The sequence below is a fragment of the Saccharomyces paradoxus genome, chromosome II (genome assembly GCF_002079055.1).
Source record: "Saccharomyces paradoxus chromosome II, complete sequence".
Lineage (NCBI taxonomy): Eukaryota > Fungi > Ascomycota > Saccharomycetes > Saccharomycetales > Saccharomycetaceae > Saccharomyces > Saccharomyces paradoxus.
In genome coordinates, this window is record NC_047488.1 from 110,520 (window position 1) to 125,080 (window position 14,561).

The following is a 14,561-nucleotide window of genomic DNA, read 5'->3' on the forward strand; positions in this document are numbered from 1 at the left end:
AAAGGTCGAAAAATGGCTAAAGATATTTTGAAGAATCAGGACCCTAAACTGCAAGCGATGATCGTCGAGCACTCAGCGCCTGCTCCCAAGGAGATACCTATAGACGAGCCTGTTCTAAAAAGAGTCGCTAGGCCTTTAAGGCATGTCAAGTTTATTCCAATCAAATCGTTGGTATTCCATACTAAGACAGGGCCTATGGAGTTCTCATATGAAAAGAAGATCAAGACGCCTATTCCTAAAAACAAAATTGTAGTTCGAGTAAGCAATGTGGGCTTGAACCCTGTAGATATGAAAATCAGGAACGGTTACACATCTTCAATTTACGGCGAAATCGGTTTGGGAAGAGAATATAGTGGTGTCGTCACTGAGGTAGGTGACAATCTAAACTATGCCTGGCACGTGGGCGATGAAGTATATGGTATATACTATCATCCTCATTTAGCCGTCGGCTGTTTGCAAAGTTCAATCTTAGTAGATCCGAAGGTGGACCCAATCCTCTTAAGACCAGAATCTGTTTGTGCCGAAGAAGCGGCAGGTTCATTATTCTGCCTGGCCACCGGTTATAACATTCTGAATAAACTGTTCAGGAACAAGTATTTGAAGCAAGATTCGAATGTTTTGATCAATGGTGGGACTTCATCGGTGGGAATGTTTGTCATACAGTTATTGAAGCGTCATTACAAATTACAGAAAAAGCTAGTTATTGTAACGTCTGCAAATGGACCCCAAGTTTTACAGAAGAAATTCCCTGACCTGGCTGACGAAATGATTTTCATCGATTACTTGACGTGTAGGGGTAAATCTAGTAAACCTTTAAGGAAAATGCTTGAAGAAAAGAGGATTTCCCAGTTTGATCCAGTAGAGGATAAGGAAACCATACTTAGCTATAATGAAGGGAAATTCGATGTTGTACTTGATTTTGTCGGTGGCTACGACATTTTAAGTCACTCTAGTTCATTGATTCATGGTGGTGGTGCGTACGTAACCACTGTAGGCGATTATGTTGCCAATTATAAAGAAGACATTTTCGATTCATGGGATAACCCAAGTGCCAATGCAAGAAAAATGTTCGGGTCTATTATCTGGTCATATAACTATACACATTACTATTTTGATCCGAATGCAAAAACGTCTTCCGCCAACAATGATTGGATTGAACAATGCGGCGACTTTTTGAAGAATGGTACTGTAAAATGTGTTATCGATAAAGTTTTTAACTGGAAAGACCATAAAGAAGCATTTTCTTATATGGCTACTCAACGTGCACAAGGAAAGATAATCATGAACGTCGAAAAATTCTAGATACCCTCAGTACATTGAAAATATGTTTTAATTTTAAATTCAATAAACTTCATGATTTAATGCTTAATATTTCCCCCTCTTCTGAGATTTTCTGTACGTAAATAATCACTTATTTTAATATTTAATCAAGTATTGTAACTGATTTAAGAGGATGGGTCTCGCTCTTTAGTCAAGCACGTGCCGATGGTATCAATTGGATTTGTTAGCAAATCAGCCTTGCTGCTCGATTCTTCGCTTTTTTTTTTTTACTTCTCGGTCATTGAAAAATCCTGACGAAAATATTTCAAGGCCCTATATGGTCATCGACTTTCGAGTATGTAGCAAAACTATATAATGTACACAGATTATTATCTTTAATTTCCATTAAGGTTCTCCGGCAAAAATGAATTCAGAGTCACGAGAGGATATGGCTATAAATAGTATCAAATTGCTAGCGGGAAACTCCCATCCTGATTTGGCAGAACTAATATCAAAAAAGTTAGGTATTCCACTTTCCAAAGTTGGTGTGTACCAGTATTCCAATAAAGAAACTTCCGTCACCATAGGTGAAAGCCTTCGTGACGAAGATGTTTATATTATCCAAACTGGAATAGGTGAGCAAGAAATTAATGATTTCTTGATGGAATTATTGATTTTAATTCATGCTTGCAAAATTGCATCCGCAAGAAAGATCACTACTGTAATACCCAATTTCCCATATGCAAGACAAGACAAAAAAGACAAATCCCGTGCTCCCATCACAGCAAAATTGGTTGCCAACTTATTACAAACTGCTGGTGCCGATCATGTCATCACCATGGACCTCCATGCCTCCCAGATTCAAGGGTTCTTCCACATTCCGGTCGACAACCTATATGCAGAACCAAGTGTTTTGAATTATATTAGAACGAAAACGGACTTCGACAATGCTATTTTGGTGTCACCTGATGCCGGTGGCGCTAAGAGAGTGGCTGCTTTGGCTGACAAGCTAGATTTAAATTTCGCTTTGATTCACAAAGAAAGACAGAAAGCAAACGAAGTTTCTAAAATGGTGCTTGTTGGTGATGTTACCAATAAATCATGTTTATTGGTTGATGATATGGCTGATACTTGTGGTACGTTGGTAAAAGCATGTGATACGTTGATGGAGCATGGTGCCAAAGAAGTTATAGCTATTGTTACACACGGTATATTCTCCGGTTCAGCAAGAGAAAAGCTGAGAAATAGTAGATTGTCTAGAATTGTCTGCACAAATACCGTTCCGGTGGATTTGGATTTACCAATCGCTGATCAAATTGATATCAGTCCTACCTTTGCTGAAGCTATAAGAAGATTACACAATGGTGAATCTGTGTCGTATTTGTTCACTCATGCTCCAGTATAGAACAATCTTTTTTTCAAAGTCTTGATTGCTTGCATGCCTAAATACTTCATACTTACATTAGTTCAAGAAAAACCCTTTTACTGAAACAAAACTTTAATTTTGGGGAAATAGGTCAAGAAGCGGGTACCAAAAAAAAAGATTAAAGACATTATAAATATGTAAAAATTAAATTAATACTGCAGAGGGAAATTAGTTTCAATGGAGACGGTAAAATTAACCTCTCTTAATATGCAAATAGTTTTCAGCTTTTCCTGAAACTAAACATTCTTGATTTTTTTTTTGAAGACTTAATGGGTGTATTAGAAACAAAACTGTCGTCTATAGCAGTATCCAAATCTTCTGCTGTAGACTGCTCCTCTTTTTTCTTTTGAGCATTATTGCAAGTTCTTAGCCAATCGTCATACTTGATTAGACTGTCTATATTTCCCTCTTGTTCTTTTGCCATGTTTTCACGATCATTCTCATTAACAGCATTTGAATACACCGCTTTATAAAACAAAACATATGCTGTCGCCATGTTTGGAGATTCACCAGTAAATTCTAGCACTGTTTCCTCCTTGACTGCCTCTACCGTTTCATCATCAAACAACAACCAGCCAAACTTTTCATGTTTACATAAGGAAACATAATGACCGTGTTGTGGCCCACCGCCCATGTGAACGACAATCCCCGCCAATTCATACTTTTGGCAAACTTCTGAATTTATTGAAGAGCAAACATTTAGCGTCAGGGGATAGTGAATGTTATTAAAAAGTTTAATATTACAGTTTTGTTTCTCAGAGTACTTGAATCTTTTCAAGTGTAATGTCAAAGTATCAGGCAATTGCTTCAAACCAACTAGTCTCTCTGCCTCCTGTAAGCCGCAACATTCGTCACAATAGAACTTGTTTGAGCCGTTTAGCATTTCTCGCTGGTGATAGCTTTTCAAAATGGCTTGTATATCTGTTTCCTCATCTCCCTGAACTTCTATGGGGAAATCCAAAAACGGTTCATCCCTAGATGTAACATTATCACACGTCAAACATTTTATTTGGTTTGTCAAGGTACCTTGAAACAAGTTACTGATGAAATTTGTATTCTTGCCCAGAATGCTATCGTTGTTAATGTCATTGGCAGCTATTTTCTTATTCTCACGTTCTATATATTCACTCAACTCGTTTAGCAAGAAATTGAAAAACTCATGGGCATCTTGATGCATAGTAGTATTAAATAATACGTTTTCTCTTTTGAGAACATCAACAAACGAACTAGGTGATACAACACCAGTCAAATACGTATTCTCCGTTATGCATTCAAAGATGTCTCTCAAACTGGAATAGAGAGTAGCCTTATCTAAGCCGTTTAAGCTATGGTCAATATTAAGCACCGGTCCACGAATAAGAGCGGATTTCTTTCTATGTTCTGGAGATATTTGAGAAGATGAACTAGATCTTCTAGTATCTTTTTTATCAAGCGGGGTGAATAAGCTGCTATTACTTTCTCCTTTCAGGTCCAGGTTGTTACTATTACTGCTACCTCTTGAAGGATTTTCATAACTAAGAACTCTACCAACAATAATTTTACGAGGAACATCCGGCGGTCTCTCTGTGACGTTCTCGGAGCTCAATCTGCTCGGAGCTCCAGGCTCATTAGGTGTTTCCACTACCAATGGAGGAGGATCTTGTGAACCAGAAGACGGTTTTGGAGTGGTTAATAAAGCAGGACTTCCCTCCTTTTTATTGTTATCTTGTGCATGCTTCGCGCTAAAACTTTTAAAAAATTTGCTCTTTTTCTCTGGAAGTCCAGTTGCATTTGAATTTACAGAATTTACAGGAGTAGATTTTCCTTCATCAATAGATTGTGATTTAGAATTAGGTAGATGTCCATTGGTACTAGTACTGCTTCTTTCAAAGCTTGCTTCGGTAAATATTCTTGGTTTATTACCTCTCATTTCATTCTTTCTTGATTGACCAGACTCCCTTGACTTTTTTGGAAATTGTAAAATATTCTCACGTAATGAGGACAGATTATAGAGGCACTGGAGAACAGAGTTACAGTAGCACGTATTGCCAAAATTTTCGTACCCGAATACTTTGTTGGAGCCGTCTCCATAGGGCATTAAGTCGGACACCTTTGTAGCTAATATAGGTACTTCGGGCCCTTGCGTGATAATACCTCCATATGTGTATATAGGCTTTGCGTTCGCCATATTGAATATCTCATCCTGACTGTAATTACTGCCTTGATTGCACGTTTCAGAATAATAGTCTAGTCCGGAAGAAATTTGCAAGGTATTGTCTTCATTCAAGAGAGTTTCTTTGGTATCCAAATTAGAGACAAATAATGAACTGGAAGGATTGTCAGATGATTCGCTGTTACAAAATTCGTCATTTATATTGTGGCTCACAGGCTTAAAGTCAATCTTCTCTACTTCTTCTGTAATAGTATCATTAGCAGTCTTTTTCTTCTTCCCCGACTTGCTTATTGTTAACCATCTTCTAATCATGATTGCGCCCTTCTTGCTTGGCTCTAATATGTTAATGAAAGTACTGGATTCCTACTAAAGCCGGATATGGCCCTGTCAACAAATATAGCTCGATGAGTTAAGCAGTCAAAGGTAAGATCTGATATAGGCAACAATAGTATTATCCAAATGGGAAAAAAAAAATGAAAAGGCAAAAAAAAAAAAACAATTTCCAAAACCAAAGAAAAGCTCTATTGATTCCTTTGCTGATGCCCCTTTCTTTTCACAAGTAGTTCAATTACGTTCTTTGAGTTCTTTATCTTTATAGTTTGACTGCCTCATCTCTATGTTCAACATTTTCGGATCGATGTATTTTTCAGCCTTCCGCTAAAATCGACGACCATCTCCAAACGAATAGGGATAAAGAAGCAGGATAAAGCGTTGGAGAAAAAAAAATTGCCGGAATGCGCATAGATTAGCCGTAAAAGCGTTATCGTTACTCATGAGTTTTGGTAAATGCACAGGGATGGATGCATGATATATAAAAAATTAATAAGAGTGTAATAAATAGGTAGTGAATAAATATTATACTTTAGTGTGCTCGTCATTTTACAATGGATGTCGTGATAGCAAACTGATAGAAAGTTTTTATGTTGATCCATTCTTGAATATTGTTACATTGGTAATAATCCGAAAAAGAATATGTATAAATAGAAGGAGACGAAGTCCTATGTAGTTGTCTTCGCAAATTTTTTTCAATAGATTAAGTAGAAAACAAGGGTAATAATTTTCTGTGAAATATTGGAACATTAAGGTCATTAAAATCATTAAAATCCTTGCTCCATGTTCATGTCAAACCATCCAAAGAAGTCATCATTGCTGGAATTACCTTCAATCCAACCTGCACTTTGTTGTTGAAAAAAATCAGTTAGTTTGTTTCCAGGAGTTTTCACGTTGTTTTCATTATCGATACTTTGGTGGTTAGAAGAAATTACAGTGTTAGTGCCCGTAGAAAATTGTTGATTTGTCTTATTGTTATTAATATTGTTGTTTTTGGCAAATAAGCTCAGAGGTGGATATGCAGTGCTCTTGGAAGAACCGGGGTCGGAAACGACGGAATGCAAATCTGTCATGTTATTTGACTTCGAGGCAACCGGTGTTCGTGAATGAGACATACTACTTTGTGATCTTCCAATTGCATTGGCGTTGTTAAATTGATTATTATAGTTAATCGTGACGTTTTGTAAATTGCTGTGCTCCCTTGGAACAGGGTGGTCAATTCCCAATGTAACATTATTTGGTAAACTACCAACAGGGTTTCTCAACCCTGGAACGGATACAGGAAAGTGATTAACAGGTGTACTTACTGATCTTTTCATTGAGAGATCAGGAATTACATTAGGCCCATTATGATAATAATCTCCTTTAGTACTTTGTGGATTATTATTCAGAGTAGGGCCAGAAGTTACTGGATAACTTGAATTGGAAGGAATTGATATGTCATTAGACGCATCTAATAGGGTTCTGCCACTATTATAATCGTTACTGTTTGCAGTATTAACGAATAAACTCTGAAATTTCACGCTACCTGTTTCCCCAAGCATGGAAAGGGGTATTCCATTAATCTCCATTATAGAACCGTCAGAATCTCCGTTATTTGTCTTGGCCAGCTGTTCTGCCTGCTTCAAGGCATTTTTGGTGGGAACTAAAGTAGTAACAGTGGTTCCACTTGGTGTTGTTTTTGTCACAGTTTCAAAGTCATCTCTGGAAATATGATTATATAATGGCAATGGATATAGTTTTCTGTCCATTATACCACCCGTGGATGAAAGATTACTGTAAATATCATTTGAAGAAAGTTTTCTTTTCCTAGCGGCTTTTTCCAGCGCTTGCTTATTATATTCGGGATCCATTTCCCTTCTTCTCGCCTCGTGAACACACCAAACCAAATCATAGAATAGGGATCCTGTTAAATGTGATCTCATTCTAGAAATTATACCGTCTTCCTCCACAAAGACTTCCGGATGCATGATTAATACGAAATTCAATTTCTCTAACATACTTGCAGTTCTCGAAATATCATTCTCTACACTCGTGGCCCACGCAGTTAACTGATTTCTATAAAGTCTATGAATAGTGACCACTGATTGCCTTGCTGAATCAAAATATTTGTCAGGAAGTAGAGGTGTCAGTTGCAACTTGAACAGTATCAATGCGGAAAACGTAGCAGCTTGTCTAATATAAATGGGAAGTTCAATTAGTTGTTGCGTTTCTAAAAGGTTATTTAACAAGGTGACGATTTTGGTAGCTGTTAGATAGGCCTCTGTGACATACGGAATTTGATCAGTAGGTGGTGTTTCAGGTAAGAACGCAAAACAACAAACAGTCAATTTAACATAAAGAAAATAGATGTTAACAGTATCATCACTCTGGAAATTTAAAGTTTTTGCTAGTGAATCCAACTCTTTCCCCAAGATAGACAACGTCTCTGCACGATATTTTGGTTCCAATAAACCATCGGGACTGGAAGTAGAAGATCCAATTATATGGGACAATTTTGCTTGGAAATTGGCCAAGCTCAGTAATCTTCTAAAACTGCCTGGTAGTTTGTATTTAACTTCAACGTGCGATTCATATTTTTCGTTGCTTTTATCACTATTATCGTTACTACCGTTATTATCGTCTTCTTCTGATTCTTCATCGCCACAAGATAAGGCTTTCTCTAATAAATAGTCTGTTTGCGAGGTTGGTGGCAAACCAAGAATACTCGCCCAACAAAGTTCAGCAAAAAATATTCCGAGCCAAGTTCTAGTTCTCCACTTTTCTGCATTCGGCATTGACGTTTGAGTTCTTGTGAATTCAGAGATGAATTCGCCTCTGTGCAAACCTAGCTGAAAGGACAGTGACTTAGCCAAACCTACAAAACGGTAAGAACAATCATCTAAAACTTTTTGGTTAGGCAAAGGCCAAATGCACAATATTAGTAAAGCTTGCGAGATATGTGTGGATCTAGGAGTTCGTATCCAACAAGTTTCTATGGCCAATTGCTTAATTAAGGAGCTTAATTTGCAATACATGGTTGGTTCAGGGTCAGACAGACATGCTGTCAACATGACGGTCCAGAAGAGTAATTGAGATTGAGAGTACAGTTCGGTAGCATTATTTGAGTACATGATAGGAAAATACGGCAGATATCTAGTCACGAAAATATGGTGTAATTTATTCGCTTTTTCAATGGAAATACTTATATCACCCAGTACAAACTCATCCACATTGGCATGCGGCGAGGGTAATAATGGCATAGTTGTAGTAGTGGCTACGACAGGAGTCTTCGTCCTGTTAGTACTGTTATTTGTATCGACATGGCTTGTTGCTGCAAAGGGTGCTTGGTTTGTTGCGGTTGTAACGGTGGTCGACGTAGTATGAGGTGAATATGTTTTGTGAATTGGAGAGAAAGGGCCGTTGGGGGTGTTACCTGTAGAATTATTCTTATAATAGGCCATCTGCAAAGCGGGAGGTAAAGATTCTTTGGAATTATTAGGCAATGCTGAGTCATTCAACAAAGGCGGCAACTTATTCGGCTCTGTTGCCACCAAGCTCTTCGAACTTTGCGCCAAAGAAGATGCGCGTAATGTCATGTGGGAAGATGCTTCATTATTTGCTTTGAATTTATTCGTATTGCTGCCCTGGCTGGCTTGAAGGAGTTGAGGTTCCCTAGACAAATACGTCTGAACTGAAAATTTAGAATCTCGTTGAGCTGCGGAAGAAGCTGGAGAACCTGACGAAGGAGAAGAATCTGGGTTAGGAATGATAGTGCCCGGAGTTGAAGTTGGATGCAGATTAAGTTTATTCAAAAGATTATTGCCCATAGGGATATGCTGTAGAAGATGAACGAAAACACTGTCATTAGCCAGAAGAGTATCGAGTTTAGATTTAATTTCATCTACATCTTGTCTCAGTAACTGTAACTGTGAGCCCTTTTTAGGCCTAAATTGAGGATTGATTTCACAGTGGAGACCAATTTTTTCACATCTGGAGCAAGGATGAGGGAAGTTTTGACTGGCATCGCATTTGATTTTATGCTGTCTACAATGTGTACATGAAGTAACTGGTCTGTGGTTGATTTGATGACTGTCATCATGGTGAGATATTCGTTGTTTTTTATTTGGAAATTGGTGCTGTTGTAACTGCTGCTGCTCCGGTTGTCTTTTCATGTGAGCAGAACTAAAATCTTGGTCTTGGTCAGAATCTCGATTATCCTTCACCATGACGAGAATGCGGATATGCAGAGCCGATATTGTCTTTATACGGGTCCTTTGGCATTAAGGTTTCTGCAGAGTATTATATATATATATATATATGTATATTTTTAACGCCATTCTTTTACGGTATATAAGAAAAATGATCCAATGAGCGGCCCTTCGTACGAAGTGAGATATAATCAGAATAAAAGAAAAAAATATGTTTTAGTTAGAGATATCCTATACCTGTATATAGTAGTATTGTTTATTAACAGTCTTATTTCGACTTGGTGAATCTCAAATAAGGTTTAATTTCATTGAACTCACCAAATTTAGCCTTGGCCTCATCATTGGAGACGGAAGGGGGGATAATGACATCGTCAGCGGGTTGCCAGTTGATTGGAGTGACCACGCCCTCCTTGTCTGTCAATTGCAAGGCGTCAATTACCCTTAACACTTCAGAAGTGTTTCTCCCAACAGTGGAAGGGTAGGTAAAAATTAGTCTAATCTTCTTCTTGGGATCGATGACGAAAACAGATCTAACGGTCTTTAACGAACCATCGTTAATATTTTTGAACCCTTCGGCATCTACCATATCATATAAGAACGCCACGTTCCTAAAAGTATCGCCGATAATTGGAAAGCCAACATTTTTCACCTTTGCTATTTCCTTGATGTCTTGAATCCATTTTTCGTGGGATTCCACGTCTTCTACTGAAAGACCGATCAATTTGACGTTTCTCTTGTCGAATTCTGGTTTCAACTTGGCAAATGCGCTGACTTCAGTGGTACAGACGGGGGTGAAATCCGCTGGGTGAGAGAACAAGACCCCCCAAGAGTCACCCAAGTAGTCGTAAAAGTTGATTTTACCAACTGTGGTGTCAGCATCGAAGTTAGGAGCATCAGAGTTTATTCTCAGTCTTGGTTGATCACTCTGTTTAAACTGTTTGCACAGGATAGGTGCTGTGGCAAACGTTTTCATTGCCTGCGATTGCAAGTGAGCCTGTCTGGGAAGAGTCCATGCCGTCCTCTTTAATTGAGCGCTACAAATTCTACTGAACATCCTTTACTTCCTTTTCCTTGAAATTTGTCTCATCTTACTTTGGTAATCTGCAAACACAACTTTTATTTATTTCTCTTTCTGTTCTTATATACCAATAGCAGCAAAATCCGGCCCCTTGTTTCTTTACGTAATTAAAAATCTCCGGGGTGGCCCTTTGCCGGGAAACCCATCCGGGAAATTCGTACACAAAAAAAAAAATAGCCGCCGAGTCTTGATCGCTATTAACGGAAGGAAGAAAAAATAGCCGCCCTCGTCGTCCTGGGTGACCTTTGTATATTGTATTGAAGTATATATAACATGAACAAAGATATCGTTCAATATACACACATTTTGGATATTTGAAGCTGAAAGAATATTAGGAAAGTAAGGAAATATTTCCGATGAACATAGTGGAGCGCTTGTTATAGGTCAAATGCTCTTAAGTGATGCGAAACTTGCGGCAAAGGGTTATGGGAAGGTGAGAAGGAGGGTTTATATGCTCACCGGTTCTTTGTCTTTGGGGTTGGGGAACATCTATTGTACCTGAGAAAGGTAAATAGCAATTCTTACTATTTGCGCCATTGTGGAGTCCATTTTACCTCTTCGTGGCCCTTTTTCTACTTCCGTGTACGCCCGCGCGCTTGCGCGCGCCACCCTCTAAGAGCAATAAACGTATAATAAACACATAAACAAATCAACAGCAGTTCGCGCCTCTCTCACTAAATATGACGAGAGAGGTAAACAATTATGGCTCGTTCTTCCTTGCCCAACCGCCGTATCGCCCAGTTCGAAGCGAACAAGAGGAAGACCATTGCGCATGCCCCATCTCCTGGTCCTTCAAATGGGATGCACGCTGTAACGCCGGCCATATGTAATAATAGCGCTACCACTTCAGACTCCAATATTCATGTGTACGTAAGGTGCAGATCGCGTAATAAAAGAGAAATAGACGAAAAGAGTAGTGTGGTTATATCTACGCTAGGCCCACAAGGAAAAGAAATCATTCTGTCCAACGGTTCTCACCAATCATATTCCTCCTCGAAGAAAACTTACCAATTTGATCAGGTATTCGGTGCAGAATCTGATCAAGAAATGGTGTTCAATGCAACTGCAAAAAACTACATTAAAGAAATGTTACACGGTTACAATTGTACAATATTCGCATACGGTCAAACGGGAACAGGAAAAACCTACACTATGTCTGGCGATATAAACATTCTCGGTGATGTACAATCTACTGATAATCTGTTACTGGGAGAGCATGCAGGTATCATACCACGGGTTCTGGTCGATTTGTTCAAAGAATTGAGCTCCTTAAATAAAGAGTATTCCGTAAAAATATCCTTCTTAGAGTTATACAATGAAAACTTGAAAGATCTACTCTCTGATAGTGAGAATGATGATCCTGCAGTAAACGATCCCAAGAGGCAAATTCGTATTTTTGACAATAACAACAATAATTCGTCCATCATGGTCAAAGGAATGCAAGAAATCTTCATCAACTCTGCTCACGAAGGCTTGAATCTGTTAATGCAAGGTTCTTTAAAAAGGAAGGTGGCCGCTACTAAGTGCAACGATCTTTCATCAAGGTCCCACACTGTCTTCACAATCACGACAAACATAGTTGAACAAGACAGTAAAGACCATGGGCAAAACAAAAATTTTGTAAAAATCGGTAAATTGAATTTGGTGGATTTGGCTGGCAGTGAAAACATTAACAGATCGGGTGCAGAGAATAAAAGAGCTCAAGAAGCTGGCCTAATCAATAAATCACTGCTGACATTAGGACGTGTGATCAACGCACTAGTTGATCATTCTAACCATATACCTTACAGAGAATCCAAATTGACAAGACTGCTACAAGACTCTTTAGGGGGTATGACAAAAACGTGCATTATTGCCACAGTATCGCCTGCGAAAATATCCATGGAAGAGACTGCAAGTACGCTAGAATATGCAACGAGAGCCAAATCTATTAAGAATACCCCACAAGTAAACCAATCTTTATCGAAGGACACATGCCTCAAAGATTACATTCAAGAGATTGAAAAACTAAGAAATGATTTGAAAAATTCAAGAAACAAACAAGGTATATTTATTTCTCAAGATCAGTTGGATCTTTACGAAAGTAATTCCATATTAATTGATGAGCAAAATCTAAAAATTCATAACCTACGAGAACAGATTAAAAAATTCAAAGAAAACTACCTTAATCAATTAGATGTTAATAATTTTTTACAGTCTGAAAAAGAAAAACTAATTACTATAATACGAAACTTCAATATCGATTTTTCCAAATTTTATTCAGAAATTCAAAAAATCCACCATACTAACCTCGAGCTTGTGAATGAAGTCACTCAACAAAGAGATTTTTCACAAGAAATTTCTCAGAAACAATACACCACCAACCACAATATGCAATTAAAAATTTCTCAACAAGTCTTACAAACTTTAAACACTTTACAGAGTTCTTTAAGTAACTATAACTCAAAATGTTTCCAAGTTATCAACGGTGTCACCGAAGAATTAACCCGTAGCGTAAACACCCATAAAGCGAAACATGATTCTACTCTCAAATCATTATTAAATACCACTACAAACTTATTGATGAATAAAATGAACGAACTGGTTCGTAATATATCGAATTCATTGGAAAATTTTCGGAGTGAGTCTACTTCTTACTATCATAAAGATTTGAATAAAATCTATCAATCACATCAGCAGTTTTTGAAAGATCTGCAAAACGATATCAAAAGTTGTCTCGATTCGATAGGCAGTTCAATTTTAACTTCCATAAACGAAATATCGCAAAGTTGCACCAAAAACTTGAGTAGTATGAACGTTTTAATTGAAAACCATCAATCAGGATCATCGAAGTTAATCGAAGAGAAAGATATGGAAATAAAAAAATTGAAAAACGATCTGATAAATGAGCGTAGGATCTCTAACCAGTTCAAACAACAATTGAATGAACTGAAGGAATATTTTCAGGATCATGTATTCAGGACCCGTGGCGAATTTCACGATGAACTTAGCGAGTTTATCAGCAATCTAAAAGAAAAACAATCTAAGTTAGATCAAGACATCTGGCAGAAGACGGCCACTATTCTCAATGAAACGGATACGATAGTGAATAAAATTCATTCCAACTCAATAGCATCCTTGGCCCATAGTACTGAAAGCACTTTAAGAACGGTTTCTAATAATAATACAAGCTTTACTAAGGATTTGATCAGTCTATCACGTGAAATGGATTTGGACATATCCTCCAAGCTGAGGAGTTTGCCAATTGATGAATTTTTAAACAAAATGTCACAAACCATTCGTAAAAACTGTGGTAATGATAATACAACGGCATCAAATCCAGTATTGAACTCTATTAAAAAATTTCAAAATACGATATGTTCAGATATTGTCCTAACAAATGAGAAGATTATGTCATCAATAGATGAAATAAAATCACAGATCGAAACCATATCTAAAAAGAATAATATCGATTTAACTGTAATAAATGAAAATTTTCACTCTTTATGCAGTTTTATTCTAACTGATTACGAGGAGAATATTATGCAGATCTCAAAGACCCAAGATGAGGTACTTTCCGAACATTGCGGGCAGCTTCAATCACTAAACGAACAGGGTATGGACATTATCACTGCCCACAGTATAGAAAAACCTCTTCGCGAACATACAAGACCTGAATCTTCAGTTATCAAAGCTTTGCCCTTATTGGATTATCCAAAACAATTCCAAATTTATAGAGATTCTGAAGATAAGAGCAAGGACGACACATCAAATTCTCGTCCTTGTATATCAGACCCGTCTACTGGAGAAAACTTCCCTCTCACACAATTTAGTCCGAAGACCCCAGTGCCAGTTCCTGATCAACCTTTACCAAGAGTACTTATACCAAAGAGCATAAACTCTACGAAATCCAATAGATCAAAGACCTTACCAAATACTGAGGGTACTGGACGAGAGTCGCAGAATAATTTAAAGAGAAGATTCACTACTGAGCCAATACTGAAGGCAGAAGAAACTGAAAATAATGACATACTGCAAAATAAAAAACTTCATCAGTAATGAAATATCGCGATTTTAAAATATTTGTATCACTATATGCATTGAGTGTATGTTGTTGCGCCTCTAAGGAATGAAACCGATTTAGTA

The 14,561-nt window shown here is 37.7% G+C and overlaps 6 protein-coding genes across 6 annotated transcripts; 3 read left to right on the forward strand and 3 right to left on the reverse strand.

Moving 5' to 3' along the window:
* Positions 1–12: 12 nt before the first annotated feature.
* On the forward strand, positions 13–1,302 carry AST1 (Ast1p; the record flags this gene model as incomplete). Its single annotated transcript, XM_033908641.1, has 1 exon — positions 13–1,302. One exon carries the CDS (start codon positions 13–15, stop codon positions 1,300–1,302), a length of 1,290 nt encoding a protein of 429 aa, XP_033764532.1.
* A 382-nt stretch (positions 1,303–1,684) lies between these two features.
* PRS4 (ribose phosphate diphosphokinase subunit PRS4) lies at positions 1,685–2,665 on the forward strand (the record flags this gene model as incomplete). The annotated part of the gene is made up of 1 exon (XM_033908642.1): positions 1,685–2,665. One exon carries the CDS (start codon positions 1,685–1,687, stop codon positions 2,663–2,665), a length of 981 nt encoding a protein of 326 aa, XP_033764533.1.
* A 241-nt stretch (positions 2,666–2,906) lies between these two features.
* UBP13 (ubiquitin-specific protease UBP13) lies at positions 2,907–5,150 on the reverse strand (the record flags this gene model as incomplete). Its single annotated transcript, XM_033908643.1, has 1 exon — positions 2,907–5,150. The coding sequence occupies one exon, from the start codon at positions 5,148–5,150 to the stop codon at positions 2,907–2,909; it is 2,244 nt and encodes a 747-aa protein (XP_033764534.1).
* A 785-nt stretch (positions 5,151–5,935) lies between these two features.
* Positions 5,936–9,376, reverse strand: SEF1 (Sef1p; the record flags this gene model as incomplete). The annotated part of the gene is made up of 1 exon (XM_033908644.1): positions 5,936–9,376. The coding sequence occupies one exon, from the start codon at positions 9,374–9,376 to the stop codon at positions 5,936–5,938; it is 3,441 nt and encodes a 1,146-aa protein (XP_033764535.1).
* Positions 9,377–9,626: 250 nt separating this feature from the next.
* Positions 9,627–10,412, reverse strand: PRX1 (thioredoxin peroxidase PRX1; the record flags this gene model as incomplete). The annotated part of the gene is made up of 1 exon (XM_033908645.1): positions 9,627–10,412. One exon carries the CDS (start codon positions 10,410–10,412, stop codon positions 9,627–9,629), a length of 786 nt encoding a protein of 261 aa, XP_033764536.1.
* A 726-nt stretch (positions 10,413–11,138) lies between these two features.
* Positions 11,139–14,474, forward strand: KIP1 (Kip1p; the record flags this gene model as incomplete). The annotated part of the gene is made up of 1 exon (XM_033908646.1): positions 11,139–14,474. One exon carries the CDS (start codon positions 11,139–11,141, stop codon positions 14,472–14,474), a length of 3,336 nt encoding a protein of 1,111 aa, XP_033764537.1.
* Between the last annotated feature and the right edge of the window lie 87 nt (positions 14,475–14,561).